Source organism: Rhinoderma darwinii, chromosome 4 (genome assembly GCF_050947455.1).
Source record: "Rhinoderma darwinii isolate aRhiDar2 chromosome 4, aRhiDar2.hap1, whole genome shotgun sequence".
Lineage (NCBI taxonomy): Eukaryota > Metazoa > Chordata > Amphibia > Anura > Rhinodermatidae > Rhinoderma > Rhinoderma darwinii.
This window is the reverse complement of record NC_134690.1, coordinates 145,995,918-146,010,291: the sequence shown is the minus strand read 5'-3', so window position 1 is coordinate 146,010,291 and position 14,374 is coordinate 145,995,918. Positions and strand designations below refer to the sequence as shown.

The following is a 14,374-nucleotide window of genomic DNA, read 5'->3' as shown; positions in this document are numbered from 1 at the left end:
CTATTTTTAATACTTTGAGGGGTGCAGTTTTTAATATGGGGTGATTTATGGGGTCTATCTAGTACATAAGGCCCTCAAAGCCACTTCAGAACTGAACTGGTCCCTGTAAAAATAGCCTTTTGAAATTTTCTTGAAAATATGTGAGAAATTGCTGCTAAATTTCTAAACGTTGTAACGTCCTAGAAAAATAAAATAAAGTTCAAAAAACTATGCAAATATAAAGTAGACATATGGAATATATAAAATAGTAACTATTTTGTGTGGTATTACTATCTGTTTTACAAGCAGATACATTTAAAATGAGAAAAATCATAATTTTTGCAAATTTTCTCTAAATTTTGGTGTTTTTCACAAATAAGCAATGCATTTATTGACCAAATTTTTCCACTAACACAAAGTACAATATGTCACGAGAAAACAATCTCAGAATCGCTTGGATAGGCAAAAGCATTCCAGAGTTATTAACACATAAATTGACACATGTCAGATTTGAGAAAATGGGGCTGGTCATGAAGGTCAAAATGAGCTCTGTCTTGAAAGGGTTAATGCTACAATCCAAAACTCTTTAGGTGTCTATTATAACTGTTCCATTGAGGAGATAACACACGTAGGGCTGTGACCAAGATCATATATTTTCTTAGAGTTGTATTGTCTAGACAAGCATTCTAGATTTACTATATACTTATGACCAATGTCTATTTGAAGAGAATCTATAGGACGATATATTTTCATCTACAATCAGTCTTCTTGAAACGATTCTAATCTTCACCAGAAAGTATTGAGCCAAGATGGCAGCCAGACATCATCATTAATGCTGCTAATAAAAATCATAAGTTGTCAAATATATTTGCTCCACTGAGGTGATAATACACATGGACTTTTGAGATATTATTATAGTTCCTAGATATCTGTCTCAGATTTGATGATTCAACTTAAGGTGACCATACACTACATGGGAACGAATACTCAGAATCGGCATAGTGAGTGTCAGAGCTTTAGACCAATAGGGATGACGCCTCAACATCCCACGATGACGGAAATATAAAATCGGTCCAATGAGAGGCTGGGAATCATGAAGAAGGGTGAGGAATTAAGTAAACCGGTCAGTGATTGGCCATCGGACGGCCGAACCTCCGGAAGGGGAGTGTCTTACTGATATACAAAAAGATGCGGAAATGAAGCACTCGCAGCCACTGCCAAACACCAAGGAGTCAGATCACATATACTCCTGACGTCTCCCTGACAAACCCAGAATAGGATGAAACGCGCAGGAGGTGGAGTTGCTCACTGCACTCAGAATTTTATATAGGCAGATTAGGGTATCCGTCTTTGAGATAGTCTATCAGATCTGAATGCAGACCTGATAATAGATAGGACAGATATAGTGCACAGTAGTACTACAAGACTAAGCATGCTAGACGGGAATGCTGTCCACAAAGCCTAGTGATACATACCGCTGAATCTTCGATATTCATATGTTTGTATGTCAGTAATCTTTTCACTACAGAACATGTGATGTTCCATATTTTATTCAAGCTTAATAAAAGCTAAGTTTTATAATTAATACTTCCAATTTCAATTATAGTATAATATAGAGGAAGTAACGAACGGGAACCAGCCCGTCAGTTAATATCTGGGAATGGTATCGAATATTAAATAGTACCATCAGAAAGTACAACTTGTCCCGTAAAAATTAAGTCCTCATATAACGGTCAATGAAAAAATTTAAAAATAAAAAAATAAAAAAAAGTCATGACTTTTTGAAGGCAGGGAGGAAAACACAAAAACTATAATCAGTCTGGTCCTGAAAGGGTTGAGGGATAACAGAACTGGAATTCCAATAAAATAGGAGTGCAAGCCCAACAGGACTGAATTCTATAGTTCTCGACTAGTATCACAAGAGAGACAGGCAGCACATCCAAAAGATAAGGAACTTTTATTCACCCATGCAACGTTTCAACACAACAGAGCCTTTCTCAAGCGTTCTTGAGAAAGGCTCGGTTGAGCTGAAATGTTGCATGGGTGAGAACATTCCTTATCTTTTGGATGAGCGCCCATATAGTGCCACACGTCCCTTACACCAATACCACACACCCCCACATGTAGATCGCGTCACACACACCCCATCCTGCAGAGGGAACCTTTAGGGCTCCCTCCAGGAGTTAAATCCCCAGCCAGGGCGTTGCCGACTCTCTGGTCGGGGATTCTGTTCATGAAGGAGCCCCTGACATCACTATCCACGTATGGAGAGTGATGTGAAGGGCTTTGATATGCCGGAATCCTTGGCTAGAGCGTCGGCAACGCTCTGGCCGGGGATACTACTCTGGTGGAGCCACTATATGGATAGTGATGTCAAGGGTTTTCCCAAGACAGGAGTCCTTGGCCAGAGAGCTTGCGATGCTCTGGCCGGGGACTCCATAGTTGAAAGCCCTGAAACTACTGTCCAAACATGGACAGTGACATCAAGGGCATCCCCAGGCTCAGCGCTTAAAGAAGTGCTGTGCCTAGGAAGTCTTCTTGAGCGGGCCATGATCAGTTTTTAAACGGCCGTCACAAGGATGGATTCCTGGAAAATGGCCATTATAAACTGATCCATTGAATTATATGGGGGCCCTCGGACTGTGAAAATGGCAAAAAATAGAACAGGTTCTATTTTTTCACGGGCCATTAAAAAAAATTAAAAAAAAGGAAATTTTTCGTGTGAATGTAGCCTTATGAGCCTAGACTGTCTCAGGACAGGTGCACTTAGAGAGTTAAATGAGCAGGTGCTCCCAACATTCACAGTACTGTACACCACTGCCTCCAGGGGAATCTCTGGCATAGCATGATGGGAGCTCCGGCAGCTGATCTAAGAAGATCACTATGCACCCTCACTGATATAACCATGTTTTAACAGTGCACTTGTCTAACAAGTGCCTTTTGGGGACGTAAAGTTTAAATCTACCGTAGCACCGAATACATGAAAGTTACAAAGTTGAGAGTTTATAGGATAATCTGTTAGTACTGTGCTACCTCAGTCAAGTCACTATGTTTATGCTCAGTAATGAGCGGACATATTCTTTACTGTAACTTGAAAATCATTGTGAATAACTGCATTACGCCACTAATAAACACACAAGTATAGTGCACATAGCATGGAGTAAAATGCACACATTTATAGTTGTACACCTACTTCAAATGCCAGAAAAAGAAGTGTCCAATTCTCTGATTGGTTAAGGCCTTCTTCAGCAGAAATCGAACTAGTAAATTGTCCAGGTACTGTTCGTACTTTAGAACCTGCACAAGACAAACAAGAATATAAAAGCAAATATAAAGCAATGACGTTGACGGAGGTTATTGGTCATTATGTATGCGTATATATGTTAAGGTCAAGTTAACCTATGAACATTTGCATGAAAAATTGTTCAGATCTAAATCTGCTTCTAGCACAGTAGTAAGACTTATTCAAAAGAAAATTACCTGTACTAGCTGGATTAGATACTGTGACAGCTTGTCATCGGTCAAATACTTCTCAAGGCACGTAACTGCAAATGACCGTACAATCCGGTCCGGGTAATTAAAATCCAGCAGTTCCATTGCTTGCTCAGGTCGGATTGGAGGCCAGTCTTTAAGCAGACAGTACATCTGTATATTGTTAACAGCAGGAATTGTAGGATTTATTATCAGTCAACTAATACAGCACTGAATAGAAGGTATATGGGTATGAAAATGCTGCAGGGAAGATTTATAGCACACAGCTTCTGGTGTTTTGCCATAAAAAGGCTGAACAAGCAGGGAAACCACCAAGTCAATTACAAAAAAAAACAAAAAAAAACAAGAAGATTCAGGCACAAATGAGATCCTAGTTTAACCACTCTTTCAGTAAGGCCATGGTCACAGAGTTTTTTTGCAGGCAGAAAAATCTGCGGCAGGGTTTGAATTGCCTGCACTCTGACGCGTTTTTCGGCCGAGGCCATGGAGTGCTGCGGGCAGAAAACACAGCAAAAACTGCTTTCTCTGGCTCCCATTGATGTCAGTGGGAGGTCAAGGACTGATATGCAAGGGAAAGAATGACGCTCTTTTCCACTCGTAAAATCTATGTGATGCGATTTTGGACGTTTTTGACACTGTTTCCACATCAAAAACAGCGCCTAAAAAACTCAGTGTGAATTAGGCCTAAGGGATTTAAAGAAGAAATCCATCCAAATGTAAGCTTTTGATATTTTAGAGAGATGTGAGAATATCAGAGTATGTGAGCTTGGATAAACAACACTTTTCCGAACAAATGCACTGCGTTATATATAGAGCCGTGAAATCCCTTTTGCTGGATTTAGAGATTTCAGTTATTGCACACCTGACAAAACATTCTGACATTTTCTGCTCGGTCTTTTCCCTTTAAGTATGATGGTTACGGCTAGACCCGATTCCTTCATGTCGACCAAATTTATTTCTATGCACGAATCCAATTCACATTTCACTTACCAAGCCTACTACGAAAGACAACTTTTAAACTACCGGAAGTAATTTATAAAAAGGCATTTTACTATATATGAAATGTGACAACCGTTCAGAACTTTTTTTTTTTCTCAGCGTTATCAGTGCTTGAAATGGGTTGGAGCCTGATGATACTTTCTGTCTGTGCTTTGGCCTTATTCAGCCATGTCACACGGACAATGTAAATCCAAATCACCATTTACACCAATGTGCACACATATACACAGCTGCTACCATTCAAAGTCAGTTTGGATGTGAACATTGATTATGAGGATTTGGCCATAAGTATACGGATAGCGATTAGAATGTTCTGAAACGCAAATTTTGTGTGTAATAAAATCACAGAATAATCTATTTCTAAAAAAATAAAAAAATCATACATAAAAAAAAACCAAAAACAAACATTACACGGGCCATTTCTTAGAACTACATGTAAACACAGAAGTATAGCAAAAGCAAGAAGACACAAGTTCTTTGCTACACCGTTATGTTTCAAAGACAGCAAACTGATATTTTTAAATTAGTCTCTATATGAAATGTGGCGAGTGATCTGGTACAAATCAATATCAGTAGTGTATTTTACCTGTGAAACATCATCTCTGCAATTCCATTTCACAGCTAGGAGCAGTTTTGGAAGGATTTCTGGAGTATTTCGGCAATAATGCCTGCAAAAATAGAATGGGAATCACTAGAACAAATATAAGAAACATTTTCACCTTTTGCTGACGGTTAAGCCTACATTAGTTGAAGTGAAATCCAGTATTCTTGTAATTTATCTTCTTTACCTCTTAGGCCTTATGCACGCGACCGTAGCGATGTGCACGGGCGGTGACTTGCGGCTCGGACGGAACTCACGGGGCCGTGCACATTGTAGTGTGCATTAATTTCAACGAGCCTGGACCGCAAGATGCGGCCGTAATGAGACATGTCCGTTCTTTTTGCGGGCCAGGCTCCTGGACAATGCACGGACCGTTGAAACCACGGTCATATGCATGGGCCCATTGACATGAATGGGGCCGCAATTCACCCGCGGATTTCTGCGCATTAATGAACGGATACAATACAGAGTTCTTAGATACGTACAAAAGCATGCAGCCTTTTACTTTCTAAGGCCCTAGAAATCATTAATATTCTTAGAATTGATAGTATGAGGAGAATTAACCCTTTCGCTGCTGGGATTATTTGACATACAAATAAATCATGAATAAAAAATAAAAAAGTTTAAACTCAAATTTTTTTAAAAGAAGACACCTGGCACATTGTAAAAAAACAAAAACACCACAAAAGCATTTAATTCTCATTGGCACCTTAGTGCAATTTTGAATCAAAGCTTAATCCTTTGTACAAAAAAAAAAAAAAAAAAAAAGACAAAAAAACGCAAAATCGTTAAACTGCTACATTTCGATGCAAAGCCATAAAACATAGAAGAATGAAAGACACCTGTGGCTCCAAAGGAATTCTTTTTCTTGCTCAGTGATTTCAGATAGAGGGTCCCGTGTGGAAATGGCTTTGAGCTGTTCTTTATCACTTTCTCGGACTTCATTATCTCTGGCTATTCTGCTAGTCTGAAAAAGAACATTACCATAGTACATAAATAAGACGGATGTTTTTATTCTCGCCCCATACCATTTTAACTTATTCTCAATACACAATTACCTAAATGCTGTACACTGTAAGAACACCTAAAAGACAGTGCCTCTACTATGGAGAATTGAATACACATGGCACAATGGCAATATTAAAAATGGAAAATAAAAAAAAAAAACAGTATTTTGTACATGCTGGAAGAAAATACACAACAGCGATGAAAAAGAAAAATCTAATATGGAATGCATCGCTCTTTAGCAAATTAAATTATACATACATACATATATATATATATATATATATATATATATATTACAGGCTACAATAGAAAATCTGCCACGGATAAGATTCAGTATTAACATTATTGATTTACCAGTCCGGAATGGCTGTAATTGTAGCCCATCTCTCGCTCTAGGACTTTGTTTGCATGATCTTCTATTGTCGTCATATCTGCGAACTTCACTGGGCTACTGAAACAGTCAAGTTCAAGCTCAAGGCAGGGAGTTTCCTGAAAGAAAAAAAAAAAAAAGCGAGCCCAACAACAAAAGAGCCTTAATACAATGTACACAAACCAATAACTGTTTTCAGACATCAACACTTTGTTGGGTAAGTTTTACGGATTTCCTCCATTTGCAATGCACACAAACGATGGCAGAAAACCTTTCCTACATGTACACATATCCCAATGGTTATCATACCGATATTTGTGTATCAGGCATAGTTTACACCACAGTTATATGGAACGAAGATTAGCAAAGAAAAACCGTGTCTACAAAAATACACCATTCAGGTGAATCGGCCATCCATATGATGCTCATTTAGGTCTTTGGGCAAAGCAGGCACCCTGCAAAATCTCAAAATCAGCATATTTGTAGGCATCGGATATCTAAATCTAAAATAATGTCCATTTTTGATACGAACTTTGGAGTGCTGCCTCTTCTTTCTATTTCGTTTAAATCTAAAATAAGATCTAGCACAAATCGCAATGTATCCCACTGAATGGCTCAAAATGTGGTGAATGGTTCAGTACCTTGTTTGGGTTGGACCCTGTGACACCAATAGGATTGAGCAAATCTTCTAATCCATGAGGTACAGGCCACAAGTTCAATGCCATTTTCCCAGAGACTAATGTATCTGTATAATCAAACAAGTTAATATTGCCCCATGCCAATGGGCAGTGTTCCTGCAAGACGACAAAATATATGCATTAAAAGACCAAATGTCATATACAGAAAATTAAACCGTTTTAGCAACAAGAGAGAACTTGCTTAAATTATTGGTCTATTTGCTATATTAACATTGGCTCACAGGACTCAACCATGGCTAGACAAAAGGGGTCCTGGAGAGTTCTTTACATGTTGCTGGACCTGCAAAACCTGTCCCTTTTTAGAGACCGGCAGAGGACAGTCCTCCCCATCGCTGTCACTTCACCAATCTATATTGAGCAGCAAGGGACAACATGTAAGTGGACATTTGGGAGGTGAGAAGTCATTGCAAACTCCACCCACACCTGAAATATTTTTACAAGAAACACATGGGAAAACTGATAAAATACTGTAGGGCTTACTTCTTTAGCTCCTTTTCTGCCTTTCACCGAGCAGATGGAAAGACAAAGGCGAGCGGCCCTGGGTAAATCTGGGATGAACATATCGTACAAAAGCCATTCATTCCACCTGGTAAGAGAATACATATTTGCTAATTGAAAGCAATTTAAAAAAGGAGATAACTAGGAAAGCATTGCTTATAAAATGTAATCTACGTAAAATATACGTGTGTGTGAACCATCGCAGTATGGACGCAGACTTACTATTCAAGAAGGGTACACATGGTCATGCTAATCCTCAAGTCTCCATTTGTCATATTTTATATGCATGTACTGCTATATATGTGATAATCGAAGGGTTTAGGATATCAAAACGATAAAAAAATATATAAATCTTAAAAAAAATAAAAAAATTTTTAAAAAAATCATGTCACCTTGACTTGACTTGAAACGAACTAAACAAAATTCTAAGTGCAGTTTTCACGTTTTTCTTTTATAGTATCTCATAAAAAATTAACAAGTTTTGTTCTTTTCAAGTGCAGTTCAAAATATCATCATTTCTGAAAGCCATGAACTGTGCACCCAGATTTTTTTTAACATGATAACTCACAATTACAAATAAAAGTGTATATGTAGATATTTACAAATCGAATGTTGACCAAAAGATTGATAAAACAAATCACCTTGGATTTGAACAGGGGACACGCTGAGTATTGACATTGTCACACAATGGTTCAACTCCATGATAAATACCAGTTCGAACATAGATCTAAAAGCAAAAGCAAATGAGGTTTACAAAATTGTTTAATAAGGAATAAAAAAAAACCATACATAAATAAAACGTACCTTATCGATATCTCGAATGTTTACATTGACATATGTTGCACAGAGAATTTTTATTCTAAGAGTACTGTTGATGGCCCATAGAGATTTCGCAGAAGCTTCTCCATTCATGTACGGTGTTGCCGTTGAAATCCTTCTTGAATAGGAGGGCATAGTAAAGGTGTCAACTGGGATCTGGTTGTATAGGCTGTCCTTGGCCATCAACATTAAACTGGGCATTCGGCCAAGCATAATGCAGCTTCTTATATACTGAAATATAGTAAACATTGAACGAAACACTTTTATACGTATAAATGACGGACCATAATTGTAACAAAACTTCTTATGATGCTGCTAATTTTTTCAGTATTAAAAAGGGGTAAAAAAAAAAAAAAAAAAAAAAAAGGGACAATTCTCTGGCCGGGATTAAGCTGGGACTTTAGTAACTGTTCAGAATAATCCCAACTTGTTATAAAGTGCTTAATGGTATGCAAGAGTATGTAATACCTATCCCAAATAAATCAGCTGTAATGTGTGAACAAGCTAAAAATAAGCTTTGATGGACACCAGAATCAAATGAGATGGCTTCTCACCTTATACTGACTCAGTGGATACTTTTCCAGCAAGTATTCATCACATCCGCAAACTTTTAATATATACTTCCCCTGGTACTCCAGAACACAAAGCTTGAGCTGTTCAGAGGACAGTAGCATACTCCGTGTCTTTTTCCTAATTGCTTCTGCTATTACATGTTCTGGTACGCAATCGTGGTTGATCTTTAGAGAGTACTTCTGCTTTTCATTGTTCGGGGATACAATGACCCAAATAACCACAATTATTTGCCCTGTAGAAATAAAGCAGTCTATAGAGAGCAGTTTTTAATTACAGACAAACTTTGTAACTGTGAATATTTAAGTGTATTCTACTAATTGTAAATCTGCTGGCAACATACGTCACCCTGCTGGCCTATTCCCAAACTAAAAGCATAACCAAAGTAATAACCTAATATTTCTAACTTTTCATAATGAAAGTAAATCAATCACTTTGTAGAGATTTGTTTCTTCTTCAGTTTTACATTCTGTGAGGACTAGACAAATTCTGGTCACGGTTTGGAAGTGCACATGCAATCTTTTTTTTATCCCCAAAATGTTTTCAATGGTAAAAACTTTTGGAAAGTCACATGACCGACAAGTCGCACATGTCTCCTATTGAAATGAATAAGATGTGACTGTCACAAGACTTCGTCAACTCTTAAATCAGAAGTTGTACAAACTGTATAACAACTCCTCCGTCGCAGGACCAAAGTCGCCATGTAGCGCTAGTTTTAGTCTTTTACTTTTGATACATGTATTACAAAGCTATTTAAATCCACTGCGATTTAATGTTGGGAGTATTGGGAGCCGTGACTGAATAATCAAATAACGGCGCGTAAAAAGATGCCCCATAAAAAGTGCATGTCACTTCTTGAGCCGTTTTTGGAGCAGTTTTTCATTGACTCAATAGAAAAACAGATTCAAAAACTGCCGTAAAAAATGCTAGTTGCTTAAAGAGGCTCTGTCACCAGATTTTGCAACCCCTATCTGCTATTGCAGCAGATCGGCGCTGCAATGTAGATTACAGTAACGTTTTTATTTTTAAAAAACGAGCATTTTTGGCCAAGTTATGACCATTTTTGTAGTTATGCAAATGAGGCTTGCAAAAGTCCAAGTGGGTGTGTTTAAAAGTAAAAGTCCAAGTGGGCGTGTATTATGTGCGTACATCGGGGCGTTTTTAATACTTTCACTAGCTGGGCGCTCTGAAGAGGAGTAACATCCTCTTCTCTTCAGAACGCCCAGCTTCTGACAGTGCAGATCTGTGACGTCACTCACAGGTCCTGCATCGTGACGGCCACATTCTGCAGCAGCATCAGCGTTTGCAGGTAAGATCGACTAAGATCGACTTACCTGCAAACGCTGATGCTGCTGCAGAATCAACTGTAGCCTCTGGTGCCGATGTGGCCGTCACGATGCAGGACCTGTGAGTGACGTCACAGATCTGCACTGTCAGAAGCTGGGCGTTCTGAAGAGAAGAGGATGTTACTCCTCTTCAGAGCGCCCAGCTAGTGAAAGTATTAAAAACGCCCCGATGTACGCACATAATACACGCCCACTTGGACTTTTACTTTTAAACACACCCACTTGGACTTTTGCAAGCCTCATTTGCATAACTACAAAAATGGTCATAACTTGGCCAAAAATGCTCGTTTTTTAAAAATAAAAACGTTACTGTAATCTACATTGCAGCGCCGATCTGCTGCAATAGCAGATAGGGGTTGCAAAATCTGGTGACAGAGCCTCTTTAAAAAAACGGCTGAAAATCAGAGGCTGTTTTCCCTTGAAAACAGTGAAACCAGCTCTGTATTTTCAGCCGTTTTTTGTTAAGCGAGTGAACATACCCTAACAGTCTAGAGGAAAAAAAAACCTCAAGTGAGAGTCCAAAAGACAGACGATCCATCAAACGTGACCAGGATACACAAGACCTGAACAGAAAAACATTTGGGTGGGAGTGGTGTTCCCCAACGAACTTGACGAGAAAAGTAGTTTGTGCGGAGTACTCCAAAGCAGTACCAAGAGGAGGGAACTACAACAGAAAGAGAGACTGAGTCTGCCTAATCCACTATGCGCTGCAACACCCTGCAACCAAGAAAAGCATCCGAGGATGCAAGTGTGTGCAACCCTGTAGAACTCGGTGAAATTGTGAAGGGAAGACCAAATGCACACCTGGAACCCGGAAGCCCAATTACGCACAGTCCAGAATGCATCCACTGCTCTGGTAGAACGTGCCATGACACGGTACACCTCAGCAACGGTCAACTGAATCTATCAAACGGTGGTAGCTTTGGAGGGCGGCATTCCCTTCCGTGGACCAGCAGGAACGATAAAAAGGGAGTCCAAATGGCAGAACGAGAAGGTGAGACATAGGCAGATACGCAAAGCCTGAACAACATAATGGGTATGAAGGGTACATTCCCTAGTATGAGAGAGAGAGACAGGCAGAAAGAGGGCAAGGCAATAAATATTCTTATCCAGAACCAAGGGCAGAAAAGAGGGAACCTGGCTAAGTACCACCTTGTCCTGGTGGATGATCAAGAAAGGTGAGCAGCATGACAGGGCTGCCAGTTCAGAGATAATCCGAATGGATGTTATCGGCACAAGGAAGGCTACCTTTTAAGTTAGCAGGCAGAGTGAGATCTCCCTCAGAGATTTGAAGAGGGGGGCTGTAGAGAATCAAGGACTAGGTTGAAGTCCCACGGAGGTGTAGGATGTCAGAATCGCACAAGCTAAACCCTGCAAAAAAAAACAAAACCAAAAAACGGCACAGATATCGGACCTGGAGGACAGTGGGTGATGGAAACGGAGAAAGGGCAAAGACCTATTTCTTAAGAGAACTCAGGGCTAGACAAAGTTTAGACCTCCTTGAAGGAAGGACACCACCTTGGATAAGGAGAAGCGTAATGGAGGCCTCTCTCCTCACATCATTGGAAATAGGATTTTCAGGTCCAGTGGTATTTCCAGGATGAGGATGTTGTGCAATTCAATAGTGCAAGAGTACAGATTGGCTCAGGGCACGTCAGGGAGCTACACCAAGAGGAGAAAGCCAGCAAGAGCTAGGCCTACCTGGATAGTGTGTTAAACATGCACCGTTGAAAGTCAGGAGCATCCGACAGAGCACCCAGGAATGAGAATCCCTGGAGGGAAGGACCAGAGACTGGCCAATAGGAGGCTGTGGGAGAGTTTAGACGTGGCCCTTCAGTAGACCTCTTTCTGGTGAGTGGGAGGGGGGGGGGGGAAGACTGGTGGAGAGCAGGCTAGAACTTGGGTGACTCCCAGGCTCATGGGTGCTAGTGGGCCTCTGATGCTTTTGTCCCACTTTTCTTCATTGAGCTGTGGACTCAGTGTATTCAACATTGTTCGCCCTGCTCACCGGAGGATGACAGTGAGACAACGGTGAACCCAGTGTCCAAGGAAGAAAAAATAAAAAGCAAAATCCTTATGAAAATGTAAAAGTTTCCAAGCTAAAACTGGTTTAGATCTGTCCCTGCATCAGGGGTATAGCATGGTAGGAAAAACTAGAACTTTTGTGCTTAGTGGCAGCCGTATATACCCAAGGCGTCCCCCAATGACAAGCAAGAAAGGGTATTTTGGTTTGATGAGGGGTATTGCACACCGCAAATCTGACGTTAGCAGGTCAATATAGATTTATATCACAATTTACAATGTATTTGAATGAACTGAAGCATTCCCTATGTGCTCAAGTAGTTGAAGTCACTGCTACATCTCTAGTAAGTTGCGTTTTGGTACCTAGACTGATTAGGTTACCTTTATTTTATTTAACCATGTTCTTATTTATAGAAAGATTTAGAGTGTAGCTAAACGTTTAACAAACTTTTGACATGTCATAGAGACATGTCAGAAGTTTTGATTGGTGGGGGGTCCGAGCACTGAGACCCCCACCAATCGCTAAAACGAAGCAGCTGAAGCACTCGTACTCCGGCTTTTTCCGGAAATCCGATGTATCGGAGTACGGGCTCGTAGACTTTCTATTGATTTCCGGAAAAATCCAAACCGGAACGAAGCGGCTGAGTGCTCACACGAGTGCTTCAGTTGCTTTGTTCTAGCGATTGGTGGGGGTCTCAGTGCTCGGACCCCCACCAATCAGAACTTCTGACATGTCATTATGACATGTCAGAAGTTTGTGAAACGTTTAGCTACACTTTAAAAAAAGAACTCTAGACATTGTAAGAAACAAAAGATTAAGGTGATCTCAAAAAATGATTAAATGGAAACTTCTTGAGAACTAGTTTTGTAACGTCAGGTAGATAGCCTTTATCAAAAACACGCAATTTAATTTGAATTAAAGGGAGTCTGTCACCAGAAATTGGCCTATCAAAGCAGCAGCACTGAAATGGTGTAGCCTCACCTGAATATAATGCAGTTTTCATTTTTCTGCTGAGTGGCTCCATTGCAGAGAGAATATTTTTATTCCTCATATGCAAATGAGCATTTTGGAGCAATGAGGGCATCACCGTTGCTCCAAACTGCTCTACCTTCTATCACCAATCCGTCCCTCCCTTCCTTCGGTCATTGACAGGGCCAGGTGGTGTCGAAGACGTAATCACGCCTGGCCCCATATTTTTTTTAGACCGCCTGCGCCTCTGCTTCTGAATTGGCGTATGCACAGTAAGGCAGTGGAGTCACGCTCTACTGCGCATGTACTGGTTACGTCACACTACACCCAGGTAGTATACTGCGCATGCGTCGAGACGCACTCAAAGGAAAACGTGGCCGGACGTGATCACGTCTTCTAAACGGCCTGGCCCTGTCAAAGGAAGGGAGGGAGGGAGGGACAGATGGACTGGGGATAGAAGGTAGAGCAGTTTGGAAAATTGGTGACGCCCTCGATGCTCCAAAAAGCTAATTTGCATATGAAGAATAAAAGTTATTATACTACAACGGAGCCACTCATCTGAAAAATCAAAACCGCATTATATTCAGGTGAGGCTACACTATATTACTATGCTGCTGCTTTGATAGGCCAATTTATAGCGACAGACTCCCTTTAAGACCTCCAATATAATGTCTGCAGTGACAGAATACTGACACATTACATGGCTGCACAATGAGTCACTTACCTTTGTCTAGTTTGCTTTCTATGTGTTTCGGAAGCTCTGAGGAGGATTCTACATTGGGCGGGTAAACATAAAGTGCTCTACTGATAGGGCCATTTGCATCACGAAGTTCAACTGCATCTTTACAAACATTGAGAATATTCTTCCTGAAATCTTGAACTTCTGGATCCTTTACCATGTCAAACTCACAAACAGGCATTCCTATTGCAAAACCTTTTAAAAATCAGGGAAAACGTGTTATAAAAAAAAACAAAAACAAAAAACACAACAACCAGTTAACC

At 40.2% G+C, this 14,374-nt stretch overlaps 1 protein-coding gene across 2 annotated transcripts in view; it reads right to left on the bottom strand.

Moving 5' to 3' along the window:
* PIK3CA (phosphatidylinositol-4,5-bisphosphate 3-kinase catalytic subunit alpha) overlaps positions 1-14,374 on the bottom strand; it is an 83,037-nt gene that overhangs the window by 53,010 nt on the left and 15,653 nt on the right. For both annotated transcript variants that reach the window (XM_075861647.1, XM_075861649.1), the window contains exons 3-13: positions 14,097-14,306; positions 9,019-9,269; positions 8,450-8,695; positions 8,287-8,372; positions 7,628-7,733; positions 7,091-7,243; positions 6,434-6,568; positions 5,914-6,038; positions 5,057-5,138; positions 3,460-3,624; positions 3,173-3,276 (exon numbers count right to left, since the gene is read on the bottom strand). In XM_075861647.1, coding sequence (XP_075717762.1) covers positions 3,173-3,276; positions 3,460-3,624; positions 5,057-5,138; positions 5,914-6,038; positions 6,434-6,568; positions 7,091-7,243; positions 7,628-7,733; positions 8,287-8,372; positions 8,450-8,695; positions 9,019-9,269; positions 14,097-14,306 — 1,663 coding nt within the window. The remainder of the gene's footprint in view (positions 1-3,172; positions 3,277-3,459; positions 3,625-5,056; positions 5,139-5,913; positions 6,039-6,433; positions 6,569-7,090; positions 7,244-7,627; positions 7,734-8,286; positions 8,373-8,449; positions 8,696-9,018; positions 9,270-14,096; positions 14,307-14,374) is intronic.